The following is a 15,066-nucleotide window of genomic DNA, read 5'->3' as shown; positions in this document are numbered from 1 at the left end:
GTGCACCCTAGGTATTCCAGAGAAATATGTGCCTGTTGGGGACCAAAAAAACCAACAGGGTTTTTGGAGTTTAGATTTTTGGAGGACAGAGGTGTGGGGAATTGGCTATAAGCTGACAGTCTGCCCAACCCCCTACCTCACTTGCCTGATTAGGTTACAAACGGCTGTTAAGCTGTGGTGCTGGATTGTTTACACTACCCCCCATGTTCCCAGGAAAGAATGGAGGCAAGTTTCTTCTATCCTTTGTTTGGTGTAAAGTTAAGATGATTTGTATGGTGGGGGTTTTCTGCACTCAACACAATTAAGAGTAAAAAGATAAGAATTCTTCAATGTATTGACAAGGAAATGAGAGTTTGTCTTTCAAATATATGCCCCAACATTGAAGAAATTGCTAGAACACATCAGGCTCATGTTTCTCATATACATAAAAATGAAAAAACTAACACATTTGTGCCAGGACCTGCCAAATTTACTAAATCTTACTAAGAATGTACCTATATATATAAAAAGATAACTTTTTTGTCATTTTTTTTATTTTTTAACCCCTTTTGTACAAACTCTAAAAAGCATAACTCAAAAAATATAACATAAAAATGTTTTTTAATGTCAGAATAAATTTAATTTTGTCATATTTATTTTGTTTAATTATCATAAAAGCACACTTGGACTTTATATTTTTTATTTAATATTTGACTTAATTATTATAACATATTTCTCAGAAATTTGTATATAGTGTGCCTACAATTATTTGTAAGATTTTAAATGTGCCCAACTTCAAAAAGTTTGAGAACCACTGAACTACTTAAGCTATTTGGCAAGGGCCGTCCCTAGAATTCTTAACCATTTAACGGGCAATCAGTAAGTAAAAATAACATTTTGATCCACTTTTTCTCAGGATGAAACTAATCCGTTTTGAGAAATTCCTATTTAAGAATTGGACATATTTTCCGATACCAATTTTCTGCTTAGCCATGGTAAATATGAATTTTCAATAACTATTAAATATTTAAAACTGTATGAGAATATCAAGATACTATTTCACAAACATCAAATTGGCAAAAAATATGAAGATTGCTATTGCCAAACTTTGGTGAGAATGCATATAGAGAGATACTTTCAGCAGTGCTGGTCAAAGTGTAAGTTACCGCACACACTCTGAAAAACAAGGCAGTGGCATCCAGTCAAGTTGAGGCTGTGTACACCCCCCAATGCAGCAATTACACATCTGGGTAATGCACAAGGAGCCAAGTATAGAAATATTTATTACACCATTATTTGAAACAGTGAAAAGCAGAAAACGAACCTAAGTACTCATCAATTAGGAAATGCAAAAATAAACTGTGAAATAGTCATTCAATGAAATACTAACATAAGTTAAATAAATGAGAAATCTCACAGGATATTGTGTGAAGAGTCTATATTCAATATATCATTTCTATGAAATTTGAGAACACACAAAACTATATTATATACCTATGATATAGACACCTATAATTTCCTTATCTTGTCAATTATATAAAGAGAATATCTTTTTCCCCCAAAGAAATTAAATGACATAAAAATCTGAAGTAATATAGCAAAATAAATGTTAAAGGTAGGTGGTAGACATGGAGCTCTTTTATATTTTATACTTTTTTGTATGTTTAAAATGTATGTTTTTAAAAATATTTTACACTCTAGCATCAAACTACATAAATATGTATGAGAATTACATAAGAGAAACAAATGTTTACATTAAAAGCTCCACAGTTACTTCATGTCACAGAGATTCAGTATCTTCATTTTTCTATATGAGAGCACACGTCTGTCATGCCCATGCCTACTTCAGTCCATTGACAGTTCACAAGGGTTAAAATGGTCTCTTTTAAACTCCCATCTCATAATTAATTACTAGTTAGCCTTAGTTTCATGGTCTTCTACCTGTCCCATGAGCAAGCAAACCACTTTTATTGGCACTTAAAAACAATCTGGACTCATTTTACCTTTGTAAAAGAACTCTTCATACACAGGAATTGGGGCTCTTTATAAACATATATAACTAGAAAGAACAGCAAGTAATTCAGGCTATAAAAGATTAAACAGCTAATGAAATAATTCCCAAATAAATAATTTTCAGTTTTGAGTCTTTTCTATATAAAGCTTTATTTGCATATACTTAAGTGTATCACAAATGGGATTATTATAAAATTTAAACACTGGTAATGTTTTCATTATTAAACTACTAAGAACTAGCTGCTCTTCAGATTCAGATGCCAATACTCATTTGATCTTCTAGTAAACTTAAACTTCTGTCCTGTTGCACATTTTGTATAGTTTGAAAACCAAAACCCAAAGGGCTAATTTGTCATTTTCTGGCTTAACATGGAAACCTCTGCAGCACTTAGGTAGGCTTGTTGAGCATTTATGACTTAACCTTTTTGCCTACCTATTTTTAGAAAGAGTCTACATTTCTACATTTCTTTTTCAAACCAGAATTCTTATTCTAAAGTGATACAAAGTAAAAAGCATTATTTGTGACCAACAGTTTTATTAACATCAATTTAAACTGAAAATTTTCAGTATGCCCCTGACTAGGAAATCCTACCTGTTGCTGGAAAGATACTGGCCAATTTTCTCTTGATTGTTCCAGAGCAGACGATGTAAAGCCAGCACATTGCCGTCACTGATGAAGGAGAGACTGTGATTTACGGCATCACTTGTAGGGCAATCAGATGCGATATCAAGGAAAAACCTTCAAAAATACAAAATCATTAGAATTTTCAAAACGAGATACACTCAGATCTATGTCTGAATTAAATTTATATAAAGTGATTTTGTGAAATAACAGATGACAAATATGGAGGGCTTATTCACACATGTGACTCATTAAACAAGAAAAGAAGGGACAAAGAAAAATTGGGTTTTCCATTTCTGATAGCTGGTTGAGGTTTCAGAGTAGGCTGTGAAGTCAGACAAAAACAAAATTTAGATGGACGAGACTTTGGAGAGAAGTCAGTAACTTACAGAAAAGGAAATGAAGGTCCAGACAAGACAAAAGACCTCTCCCAAATCAAATCACCTGTTAGGTCAGAGCCAGGATCAGAGCCTTGCCTCTTTTAACTTTCCATGAATAGCCAATCTGCTAGGTACGAATCCTATACTGACATTCACTTTTTCTACAATTTGGGTTGCAGCTGAACAATATACCTTTTAAACTCCAATTAGAAAGAAATTGATATAAATTATAATAAAAAACTGGAAGAGAGTATACAATCTAGTTTAGATTATAAATCAGATCAGTTAGATTCACATTGTAGGAAAGATAGAATTCTGGACATTAACTTACATTTATAATATATCTCATATCATAATATATCTCATTTATTTCTCTAAAATCAACTCAGACAGGCAAATATAGTATAATCCCTAGTTTACAGATAAACCAACAACTCAGAGAGATAAGTGGAAAGCAACTCTTTAGTTATGGAAACCTAAAAAGACCTCAAATTTTCTAAAACCATAAAAGTTCAACAGTTGTCCAGTTACTCAGGAAAACAAAATTGTATACATCTGCATTTCTTGATTTAAAAAGTAACATTTTAGTTCAGATACACTCCCAAGTTGAAGTGTCAAAAATATTCTAACATAAAAAAATGGGATCTTACAGTTACATATTATCTGTACCATTTTGGTTGTAGTTTTTACTGAAAAGAATCCTTTCATTCTTCCTCTGCTCTATACTGTAGCAACCTTAAATCCTTTTAGTAATACATCAAAAATCCCTCTGGGTTTTTTTTTTTTCTTTTTTTCTCTACTTTTTAAAAAAAATTTTATTTTTTATTTTTTTGTATTTTTCTGAAGTTGGAAATGGGGAGGCAGTCAGACAGACTCCTGCATGCGCCCGACCGGGATCCACCTGGCACGCCCACCAAGGGGCGATGCTCTGCCCATCTGAGGCATCACTCTGTTGCAACCAGAGCCATTCTAGCACCTGAGGCAGAGGCCACAGAGCCATCCTCAGTGCCCAGGGCCAACTTTGCTCCAATGGAGCCCTGGCTGCGGGAGGGGAAGAGAGAGACAGAGAAGAAGGAGAGGGGGAGGGGTAGAGAAGCAGATGGGCGCTTCTCCTGTGTGCCCTGGCCAGGAATCTAACCTGGGACTCCTGCACGCCAGGCCGACGCTCTACCACTGAGCCAATCGGCCAGGGCTGGTCCCTCTGGGTTTTGAAATAGGAAATCACTATCAAATAATAAAGAATATGGATTTATGTCATCACTATCTTTTATAACAAAATAAGAGTAATTACGCTCTTGACCTAGAGAGGGGAGCTTCAAGTACACCCAGCACATGGACTTTAGTGAAACTGAACGTATCTGAATCAAACAGAGCATCAGCTGCGTGGCCAGCTGCTTACCTTCGTGCCGCATCAAAGTTGCTCTTCACAAAATCATTAAAAGGCCGCATGTGCTCTTCCTTTGTGAAGAGAACATGATTGGCAATACTCTGAAGTATCTACACAATAAAACAAAGTTATAAAGAATCAGATTATTTATTGAATGAAGTCTGCACATTTGTATGTTCGTTAAAAACATAAATTTTCTCACTGATATAATTTCTACTGGTGGTTAAAATCAGTTATTCCTCATTCTAGTCTATAAATACTAGGAGTTGTTTCTATTCTTTCATTAATATAAATATTAGCATTATATATTCACACAAATATTTACACATATAAAATAGGTATTAAAATTTTTAAATGTCTTTTTAAACAAAAAACCATTCAGTACATATTTTGGTCTCCATTTCAAAATTTCCAATACAATTACATAAAAAACTATCTTAAGAAGACATTTTCTAAAATATTTGCTCATGATAAAAAGACCCAGGCATCAGTCTAATAACTTCTCTTATAATATAGACAAAAATAAAACAAAAGCATGTAACTGAAAACTACAGGGTGTTTCAAAAATAAACTCAAGAAGAAGTACAGTGAATATAAAACTCCGAAATTTTAGTTCAAAGATAAACTTAAAACAGATTATCAAAATAATTCTTCACCTTTGACATTAACTTCAAGCCCCTTTCGATTCTAGGTGGTGGCTTTTTATCTAAAATCCCTGCTTCATACGGTGAGACAATGGCAGGGTTGATAAATCGGAGGAACATGGCACTTCCTACGGCACCGATGCTGTTCTGAGGGAAACGCTGGCTAACCACCTAAAAACAAGGAGTTGAGAATTGAATATGTGGTTTGAATTAAAACAAGGAAGGGGGAAGAAAGAACTTGAAGGTCAAATTTGGTACAAAAGCTCTGACTAGACCAATCCTTGTGAACAATGCATTTCTATTTTTTCCTGACTCCCAAAACATCAGTAAATAGAGTTCATCCTTAGTTCTTGCCTTCCATCATTTTAAAGCACCAGAAAGATATCTAAGAAAAAAGAAAAATCTCATGAATGAGTTCTGTAGAAGAGACCTAAAAAAAGATTTTAATTTTTATTATTGTTTATACTGGTTTGATGAGTAACAAAAGCAGACCAAATTTTCACACAAAGATAATCATTTTTCACTAAGATTAAGAGACATGAGAGTATAGTCAACTCATAAGACATAGCTAAGTTTTCAACAGCACAGCCCTTAAACATCTAATACCTAATAGTAAAAATACTTACATTTCATTGTATACCTGGTACAATTAAATTTCTTGAGTAAAATGCTTCCCATGTACAAAACAAAACTTAGTTTTCTTAGATTCCTATCAAAAGAAAAAACTTACTTACAAGTAACATTATTGCCCGTTCCCTTTCTTCACCAGAATGCTCTATAATATAAGGACCTACCTATTATTTAAACCAAGGAAGAGTGAGAATTCTTGGGTCCTAAAAGAAAATGAAATCCCTCCAGCAGAAAAGAGAACCCCTATGTGTACCGCAATTTATAATTCTGTCAAATATACACATTGAAAAAGTTAAGGATTCAAGAAATGGTTGCCCACACTGAAAAACAATGTGAGCCTAATATTTAAAATGAATTTATTTTCTCTTTATAAAACATTCTACTTTGAAGGTAAAAGTAATAGATTAGATTGGGGAAAGTGTTATGAAACTGGCTCAGCTCCCATCCCTTCCTACTACCTCCTGCTTGAAGTTAACATGAAAATTATTATGAAATTTCCCTATTTTTTTTACAAATACATTTATTTTAAAAGATCACTTAGGTAACATTTTAATTTCTACAATTTTTCTTGCTTAGTTTGGCTAACTGCTGCTTAAAGCAGTGTTAACTATGATGGCAAAGCCACAGTACTCCACTCAGTATTCTGGGATTGCAGGGATAAACCTGCATTTCAAAGGATACTGGGGAAAAATGAGAAATGGTAACTAATGTTCTTCACAATGTCTCAATGAAGTAATGTCTCCTTATGAATTGACAGGGCTCTCTGAGTCCAGATTAACTCTGGAAAGAATAAGGCTGATTTTATTTCATTCTATTTTCTTTAGTGGTATACATTTTAAATGTGTTCTTATTCACTAAAATCTCAAAATTTTCTACCATATCTGATAAGGAATTAATATAAATAAGACTTAAGAAAATGATTTTTTAAGCAAAAGAAAACCTTTGTGAGAGGTGATAACAGAGGTGAGTTACATATACCTAATACATTCTCACCTTCACTTATGATACATAACTCTCTGAAAGCTTTCTCTGTGTTACAGTACTTGGAGTGCCGCTGCATGAAGAACAACTTTATTCTTAAATAAGGGGAAACTGGAGAAAGCACCTAAATATAGCAGCCTTAGTAGAATGGCTTTAAAACCTAAATATTGTACTAGAGTTATTTTTAGCTGACATAAAATTTTAGAAATAGAATTAAAAAGAAGATTCAAGTGCTTTTATACTCTAGCACAGTGTTTAACCTTTGGTGGAGTAGGAACAGAAAAATGAATATATATATACACACAGACAAAATTCTTCACAAAGTTTCAGAATGTTCATAGACCACTATTGCTGAGTGGCTCTTTTAGAACTCACAAAATTTAATTTTAAAACAAGAAACATATAAACAAACCTGGTTTAAAGCCTTCAGGAATGAGTTAGCAAGAAGGAAGAAGATTATAAACTACTTTATATTTAACTACAAATAGGTTACTTTTTTAAAACTTAGCATATAGTAAAGTTTAATCCATTAAAATCCTAAAATGGTTTTTTAAATCTAAAAGGTACTGTTTGGTTTCCAAAGACCCAGTTAATTTATAAAATACTAATCTGCTGTGAAAATGTCTTATAAAAATTAATAATTTATACATATATGGAAAGTTCTTTAAAAATACATTTTGAAAGTAGCTATTTACTGGTTTTCTCTACAACAAAAAGTTTTAAAGTATGACTCACAATTATACCTGACTTACACTTTACACTACTCAGTCTCCGAATTTAATGAAAATTTGAGCAAATTATTTCCCAAAGGGAGAATATTGTAAAACTTATAAAAAGTACTATATCTTCCACATCTTCAAAAATAATTTACATCAAAACTCAAAGAATCCACACATCAGGAACATACATTGTTTCATGTATCATTCAATTATGTATCTCACTGATGATAGTATCAGTATATTTTAAAACAAAAACCTGATAAAATAGAATCAATATCAATAAATACTACTTTTTCTTTCACCACCAATTAACACCTATTTAATTTTACCTCATATTATACATATACTTAGTTGTTGTTTTTTTAAATCTGTAAAAATCTAATTTGGATCCAAGGCATTCTGTATAAAGGTCAAAGACTGGCCAGTCTGTATGCTGAAATCAGTTACCAGTCAAATGTTGGCTTTATTCTCCTTAGTAAAAACTGAACTACATGTAACAAATAAATGCTGTCATAAACTATACATTAGCAAGAGGATCACTACTCCAATATATGTATAGTTAATTACCTGGATTAGGTAGACAATTAACTTCTCAAAGGAAATCTAATTATATTTGTTACATATTTGAGTATAATAAACAGAATTATCTATAATATGACTACAAAGTTATATATCAGAAGCCAGAACCTTCAACCTTCTCCATATATTTTATACATTCCCATCCATGATACACACCCCCCATAAGAAAGTTAGCTTGCTTTTCAAAGAGCATTAGGTTCTGTTAAGCCAATAACTCTATAAATCAACATTTAAAATTATAATGACTATACTACTTTTATTCTTTGGAACATATTCTAAACTATCTCAAATTATAACCCCTCTTTTCATGAGGACCTCATATCACCAGCGTTGAGAAATATATTCCAAAACTTAATGTCACTCGGAAACTTAAAAAAAAAAATCTGAAAATAACACTAGTAGGAAAAAAAACATTTCAAGAACAATTTTAGACAAAATCTTAATAAAGCAATGTTAGGAAGGCTAGAAACCATGCTGTAAAGAAACACAGAAAGCCTGAAGTTTAATTTGTGATACATTACACAATGACATTAGTAAAACACTGAACAAGAGTGTTAGAAACAGTAAGTTAATTTCAACAGTGATGGTGTAAATTATGTTAAACCTATGAATGCTGAGAATTAAAAGGCTGAAAATGAAGCATTAGAAAGAAATGTTTGTATTAAGCAAGATGGCCATCCAATCCAATTCATTTGCTCATGGCTAATCAAATTTACTTAACAAACTCAAAAAGTAAATCTTAAATGGACACAAAAGCATGTGTCTCCAAATTTTAATTTAGTTCAGAGCTTAAAACAGAAATTTATATGTACAGCTTGGACAAGGAATGAAAGATGAAACCAGATGTATACTAAATTTTATATTATACCTTTTAAAGCAAACTACTTAAATGACTCCTAAAGGTTTTCTTTACCTCTTTCTCTAAAATCATTTAGACTGTATGTACAAAGATACACATCTTATCTTGCTGGGTAAGAATAAGTTATACTGACAGATAATGGCAAATTTAAAATGAACTCATGTTATATTTTGGACCAATTCTATTCATGGAAAGAAAATAATCTTGACTACTCTAATTTTCTTCCTTTTTAATTAGGGTAAGTTCATGGAAACAGACAGTATTCATATTATGTTTGCAAAATGGGGTATTTCTCTACAAATATGGACTCATTGAGTTTTCCTTTATGTTAAAAGTAATGAAGTTCTCAGTCCCAATACTTTAATAATGATTTTTCTCTAAGGTGAAACTGGTTTCACCATTATGATTTTTATAGTCTAAGTACAATTATCTAAATTCTGGTTTAGGATGGTCTAGATTATAAAAATAGAAATTAAAAAATAAAATTCAGCAACTTTTAGGTAAATTTAGAAAGTGGTATTTTCCCTCCATATACTTCTTTCAATTAAGAAAAACTTTCATCTCCAGAAAAAGAAACCACTCACAATACTTGCAAATAAGAAGCAAGAATGAAGAGAGTCAGCATTTCCTAAGGCCTTGAAATTAAGTTTCTTTTGCATTCTTTTAACAACAGTAAAATTAGACCAGGGATATTCAATGCAACAAATGCCCCCAAAACGCTTTTGGGATAAATCAAACCAAAGGAACACAGAGAATGTTTCAATGTAACTTAATTCCAGGGTTAATTGAAATGAAAGCTATTTTGTGCCAGAATTAGTAGAATGATTTTACAGTGAAGGTCAAATAGGCTGAAGTGAAGATGTTCTTAACAAACAGCAAAAGATTTTGTTTTGCTTTGAAAGAAAACAGCTAATAAAAAGTTCTCCAAACTTACTGATTTTTTGTTTTCCTTTTTTTCTTTTACTGTAGCTTTATTCAGTAGGGAGTGGCAAGTTGCCTACAGAACAGAGATGAGCACAAACAAGTCACAGCACCAACTACATACAGCAACAAAAACAATGTTGGCTTGTACATAAAATTACACCATCAAATGTAACACAAATGGAATCAACAAAAAAAATTAGAAATCAATTGAATTTAGAGGGATGAATTTTATTTCTGGATTTCAATTTTTTATACATTTTTTTAAGCCAAAGCACTAAATAAACAGCAAGAAATGTTGAGACAATCATATCTACTATTTCTGGCTATAAATCACAGAAAAGCTCTCCCCAAGTGTATTTGAGGATATTTAATATTTACATTTCAGTTAATTCCTAGCTTTGGATAAATTTTATATATAATGTTGAATAAAAATAGATCACACTATAAAAACACTTCTATGTGTCTATATGATTTTTTCTTGATACATAAATACTTCTCTGTGTATCCTTCAATTGACTTAAAGTTCTTTTTTCAATAGCTGACATTTAATTTAAGTCTACTGATTAAAAATTAAACATTAGGCCCTGGCCGGTTGGCTCCGTGGTAGAGCGTCGGCCTGGCGTGCAGAAGTCCCGGGTTCAATTCCCAGCCAGGGCAAACAGGAGAAGCGCCCATCTGCTTCTCCATCCCTCCCCCTCTCCTTCCTCTCTGACTCTCTCTTCCCCTCCCGCAGCGAGGCTCCATTGGAGCAAAAGATGGCCCGGGCGCTGGGGATGGCTCCTTGGCCTCTGCCCCAGGCGCTAGAGTGGCTCTGGTCGCGACAGAGCAACACCCCTGGAGGGGCAGAGCGTCGCCCCCTGGTGGACAGAGCATCGCCCCCTGGTGGGCGTGCCAGGTGGATCCCGGTCCAGCGCATGTGGGAGTCTGTCTGACTGTCTCTCCCCGTTTCCAGCTTCAGAAAAAGAAAAAAAAAAAAATTAAACATTAAATGACTAAATACAATAGAAAAATTGACTTGAGATTTTGAATTAAAAATCTCTTTCTGCCTCTCTCTTCTAATTTTTATTGATTTTAGTGAGAGAGGGAGGGGGAGAAAGAACGAGAGAGGGGGGGACATTGATCTGTTCTTGTATGTGCCCTAACCAGGGATCAAACTGGCAACTTCTGCGCTTCGGGATGATGTTCTAACATCTGGCCAATGCACATCTCTCTCTTTCTCTCTCTCTCTAAGACAAATTACTCTTAAAAATTTTTAATTTTCTTTTCCCAGGCTACTTCCTGAAATAGTTTTAATCAGAAGAGGTTAAAAGCTCTGCAACATTTGGGAGAAGAATGTTATCGGCTCAACTAGAAATAAGCATTAATTAATATTAAAGTGAAGAAACTGCAGAGAAAATTATAGAATAAAATTGTAGCCTGACCAGGCGGTGGCGCAGTGGATACAGCTTCGGACTGGGATGCAGAGGACCCAGGTTTGAGACCCCAAGGTCACCAGCTTGGACCCAAGGTCACTGGCTTGAGCAAGGGGTTACTCGGTCTGCTGTAGTCCCACGGTCAAGGCACATATGAGAGCAATCAATGAACAACTAAGGTGTTGCAACAAAAAACTAATGATTAATGTTTCTCATCTCTCTCCATTCCTGTCTGTCCCTATCTATCCCTCTCTCTATCTGACTTAAAATTTTTTACATTTCACCATTTATCAGAATGTCTTTAAAAACACCAAAAACAACAAAACAAAAACAACCCATAACCCACAGAGACATTGGTTTATTGCTCAGAGTTTCTTTAGGTCAGAGTTATTTTAAAACTAAAAGATTCCTCATTGGACTAGACTAGGCACAAAATTACTTTTAAAATATCTTAAAAACCAAATTAGAATCATTTAATCCACCATACATGGCATTTTATTCTAAGAATTCTGTGCATCCAACACCATAACTTGGGCTTAAAGTTAGTTTGACATTTGTTTCATGTCTCTGTCCATTCACCCACCCAAGTAGTCACTGTGCATCTACATGCTAGATACTACTCCAGGCAATGGGAGACAACAGTAAAACAAGACACAGTCCTTTTCTTATGGAGCTTTGGTACAAACTTTATCTACAAAAGCATAGTAATTAAACATATCACAAAAATGCCGTTTTATATACTTTTTTCAATTATGGTATGTAACTATCATTTATTGCCTTAAAAATTTGTATAAACTAGGCCTGGCTGGTTGGCTCAGTGGTAGAGCATCAGCCTGGCGTGCAGGAGTCCCGGGTTCAATTCTCGGCCAGGGCACACAAGAGAAGCGCTCATCTGCTTCTCTACCCCTCCCCCTCTCCTTCCTCTCTGTCTCTCTCTTCCCCTCCCGCAGCCAAGGCTCCATTGGAGCAAAGTTGGCCCAGGCGCTGAGGATGGCTCTGTGGCCTCTGCCTCAGGTGCTAGAATGGCTCTGGTTGCAGCGGAGCAATGCCCCAGATGGGCAGAGCATTGCCCCCTGGTGGGCATGCCAGGTGGATCCCGGTCGGGCGCATGAGGGAGTCTGTCTGACTGCCTCCCCATTTTCAACTTCAGAAAAATACAAAAAAAAAAAAATTGTATAAACTACTTCTGTTTGGAGATGCAGATTTTCTGGGAAAAGATAGTATTTGTTTAGGTTCATAATATTTATCTCTTTTTCAGAATTCTCTCAGAGTAATTTAAGAATATCTGTTCTGGGAATTATTTTCTTATTATTCCAAAACTACCAGGAAGAAAAGTGAAAATAAATGCACAAAAAAATGCCTTAATTATAAATCTCCACTGTTCACAGTTGTCTGGCTCTTCTTATATAACCCTAACCCAGTTCACGAAGCAAGAAAGCATATAAAACAAGAGATCAGGTTAAAGCGTGATTTTTGAAAAGACTAAATAGTCAAAAATATTAACTCAAATAAAGCGAGCTAAAGCTCAGAGAATTTTATTAGCTAGCAGCAATTCTCACTTAGCTTTCAAAATTTTCCCAATAGGTCCCAAAGTAGGAGCCATGTTTACAACAGGAAGAAAAAAAACACAAAAAACAACTGACTACTATTCCTCCCAACAGAACATAAAAGTACAAAGGTACCATTATGTTACTGCCAAAGTCAAATGGTAGGAAAAAGCCAGAAGGGGGAAGATGAATAAAAATAAAAGAGCAAACTAAAGAGAAAACTACAATTGGAAGAAGATTCAATGAAAGAATATTTTAAGATCAAGGTTTTTTTTCCTATTTTTACTTTTAACTAGTAAATATATATTGCCTGTTATCAGTCACTTATTAAAAAATAATTTATAAATAACACAGTATACCTTTGCTCCATAGCACTCTACATTCTAATAAGTTTACCCAATGCTTCAAAACAACTAACACAACATTTGAAGAGTATTATAAAAAATATTTATGTAAAATTTTAATATATTAAGTTAGGTCTATTATAATACAGGATATTTTATTATGGACTGCTTTAAAAAGCACAACACAAAGTGTTTAACAAGCCACCAATGTACCACCTGGCTCTATTTTCTGAATTATTTTCACTATTTTCTTAAGAATCTGTTTACTTGGACAGGAGGAATAGGGGAATTTACTCCTTCATTAAATGTTTCCTGAGTACTTACTAAGTGTCAAGCCCTGTTCCTTTCCCCTTATCAGAGCATGGTCTTAAACTGGATTCCAAGTTTGCTGATGATACAAAAAAACAATTTTTTTTTCTTTACATGAAAGATTTCTACTGAAATCTACTAGACCAAGAAATCAGGTAGTCAGTACCCACTCACTTTTAACCAGAGAAAGTCAAAGTCCCTGCCTCTTTAGAAATCCATCTGCTCTCTGAAAAGAGTTACCACTAGGTTAACCAAGAAGCTGACCCAGACTGTTTTTAACATGTGCTCATTTCTTGTCTGTTTTTTAAACAGAAGAACTACTGAATTAAAGAGAAACCTGAGTAATGCCCAAACTTTGGATATTATTCACTGTTGGAAGCTTCACGTTAGAACTAACAACCTCTATTCTGAGATCTGACAATCAGAAAAAATTATGTAGGATTCTCCTGAGCTTCCTTGAGCTATTTTGAAAAGGCAAAAAAAGTCCTGATAAATTAAGAGTTTTAATGCTAATTATACTTTACCATCTATGTATGATGGCGAAAAGTTTTTTATAGATACCACAGATACATCTTTATAAATAGGAATGGGAGAAAATTCACACAGAGCAGCCTGAAACAGCTTTTTAAAATGGTAATTTCACTGATCTTGCTAATGTCTCTAAGCAACTGAAGCCCTGTGCTAAAAAAAAAACAACACAAGTGGTTGGGGATGATTCCGCAAAGAAACAGACACAAAGGCATGGATTTTTATAAATTCATAATTTCTTTCTCCTGTACCCACCCCTGTCACAAACTCCAGACCCACTAATGTTTCTTCCAGAATTATAATATAAACAGGCTAACTGGATTTGCATTAATCTCCTTTGGAATGAATAAATTATTCCTGAAACTGAATATGCAATTCAAAAACACAGTGGAAGACATAAAAAAACAGACCTAATTTCTTCATCAAGTAGAAATGACTATGGACATGTGAATGAGAAGCATTACTTACAGTACTAGTGTGAGAAAGACTAATAATTTGATCTGAATGATGCAATATGTTTTATAAGTAGCAGTCTACATAAAATAAACAGTTCAGTCTATCCTGGGAAAATCTGCCACAAACATATTATACCTCCCTCATGCCAGTATTGAGAAATAATTGATATATATCACTGTATAAGTTTAAGGCATACAGCATAATGGTTTGATTTATGTTCAGCTAACATCCATCTCATATAGATACAATATAAAGAGAAAAAAAACCGTTTCTGTGTGGGATGAGAACTCTTCTTAATAATTCTCTTATATATAACATAGCAGTGTTAACCTCAGTCATCATGTTGTACATTATATCCCTAGTGCTTATTTACACATTTATAACTAAACATTTGTACCTTTTGACCACTTTTCTCTAATTCCCTCACCCCATCGCCTCTGGTAACCACAAGTCTGATCTTATCAGTTTGTTTTTTAGATTCCACATGTAAGTGAGATCATACAGTATTTGTCTTATTCTATCTGGCTTACTTTACTTAGCATAATGCCTTCAAGGTCCATCCAATATTGTCACAAATGGTAGGATTTCCTTGTTTTTTTATGGTTAAATAACATTCCACTGTATATGCCACAATTTCTTCATCCATTCATCTACTGATAAATATTAGGTTGTTTCCACCTCTTGGCTATTAAAAGTAATGCTGCTATAAACACAGGGGAGCAGATAGCTTTTCAATTTAGTGTTTTTGTTTCC

General features: G+C 33.9%; 1 protein-coding gene across 5 annotated transcripts in view; it reads right to left on the bottom strand.

Moving 5' to 3' along the window:
- NF1 (neurofibromin 1) overlaps nt 1–15,066 on the bottom strand; it is a 246,036-nt gene that overhangs the window by 101,034 nt on the left and 129,936 nt on the right. For 4 of the 5 annotated variants that reach the window (XM_066263280.1, XM_066263276.1, XM_066263279.1 and 1 more), the window contains 4 exons: nt 9,728–9,790; nt 5,038–5,196; nt 4,394–4,491; nt 2,585–2,731 (listed from right to left, as the gene is read on the bottom strand). In XM_066263280.1, coding sequence (XP_066119377.1) covers nt 2,585–2,731; nt 4,394–4,491; nt 5,038–5,196; nt 9,728–9,790 — 467 coding nt within the window. The remainder of the gene's footprint in view (nt 1–2,584; nt 2,732–4,393; nt 4,492–5,037; nt 5,197–9,727; nt 9,791–15,066) is intronic. The other variant, XM_066263278.1, reaches the window with a different exon arrangement.

Source organism: Saccopteryx bilineata, chromosome 2 (genome assembly GCF_036850765.1).
Source record: "Saccopteryx bilineata isolate mSacBil1 chromosome 2, mSacBil1_pri_phased_curated, whole genome shotgun sequence".
NCBI lineage: Eukaryota > Metazoa > Chordata > Mammalia > Chiroptera > Emballonuridae > Saccopteryx > Saccopteryx bilineata.
This window is presented reverse-complemented; position numbering and strand designations above follow the sequence as displayed.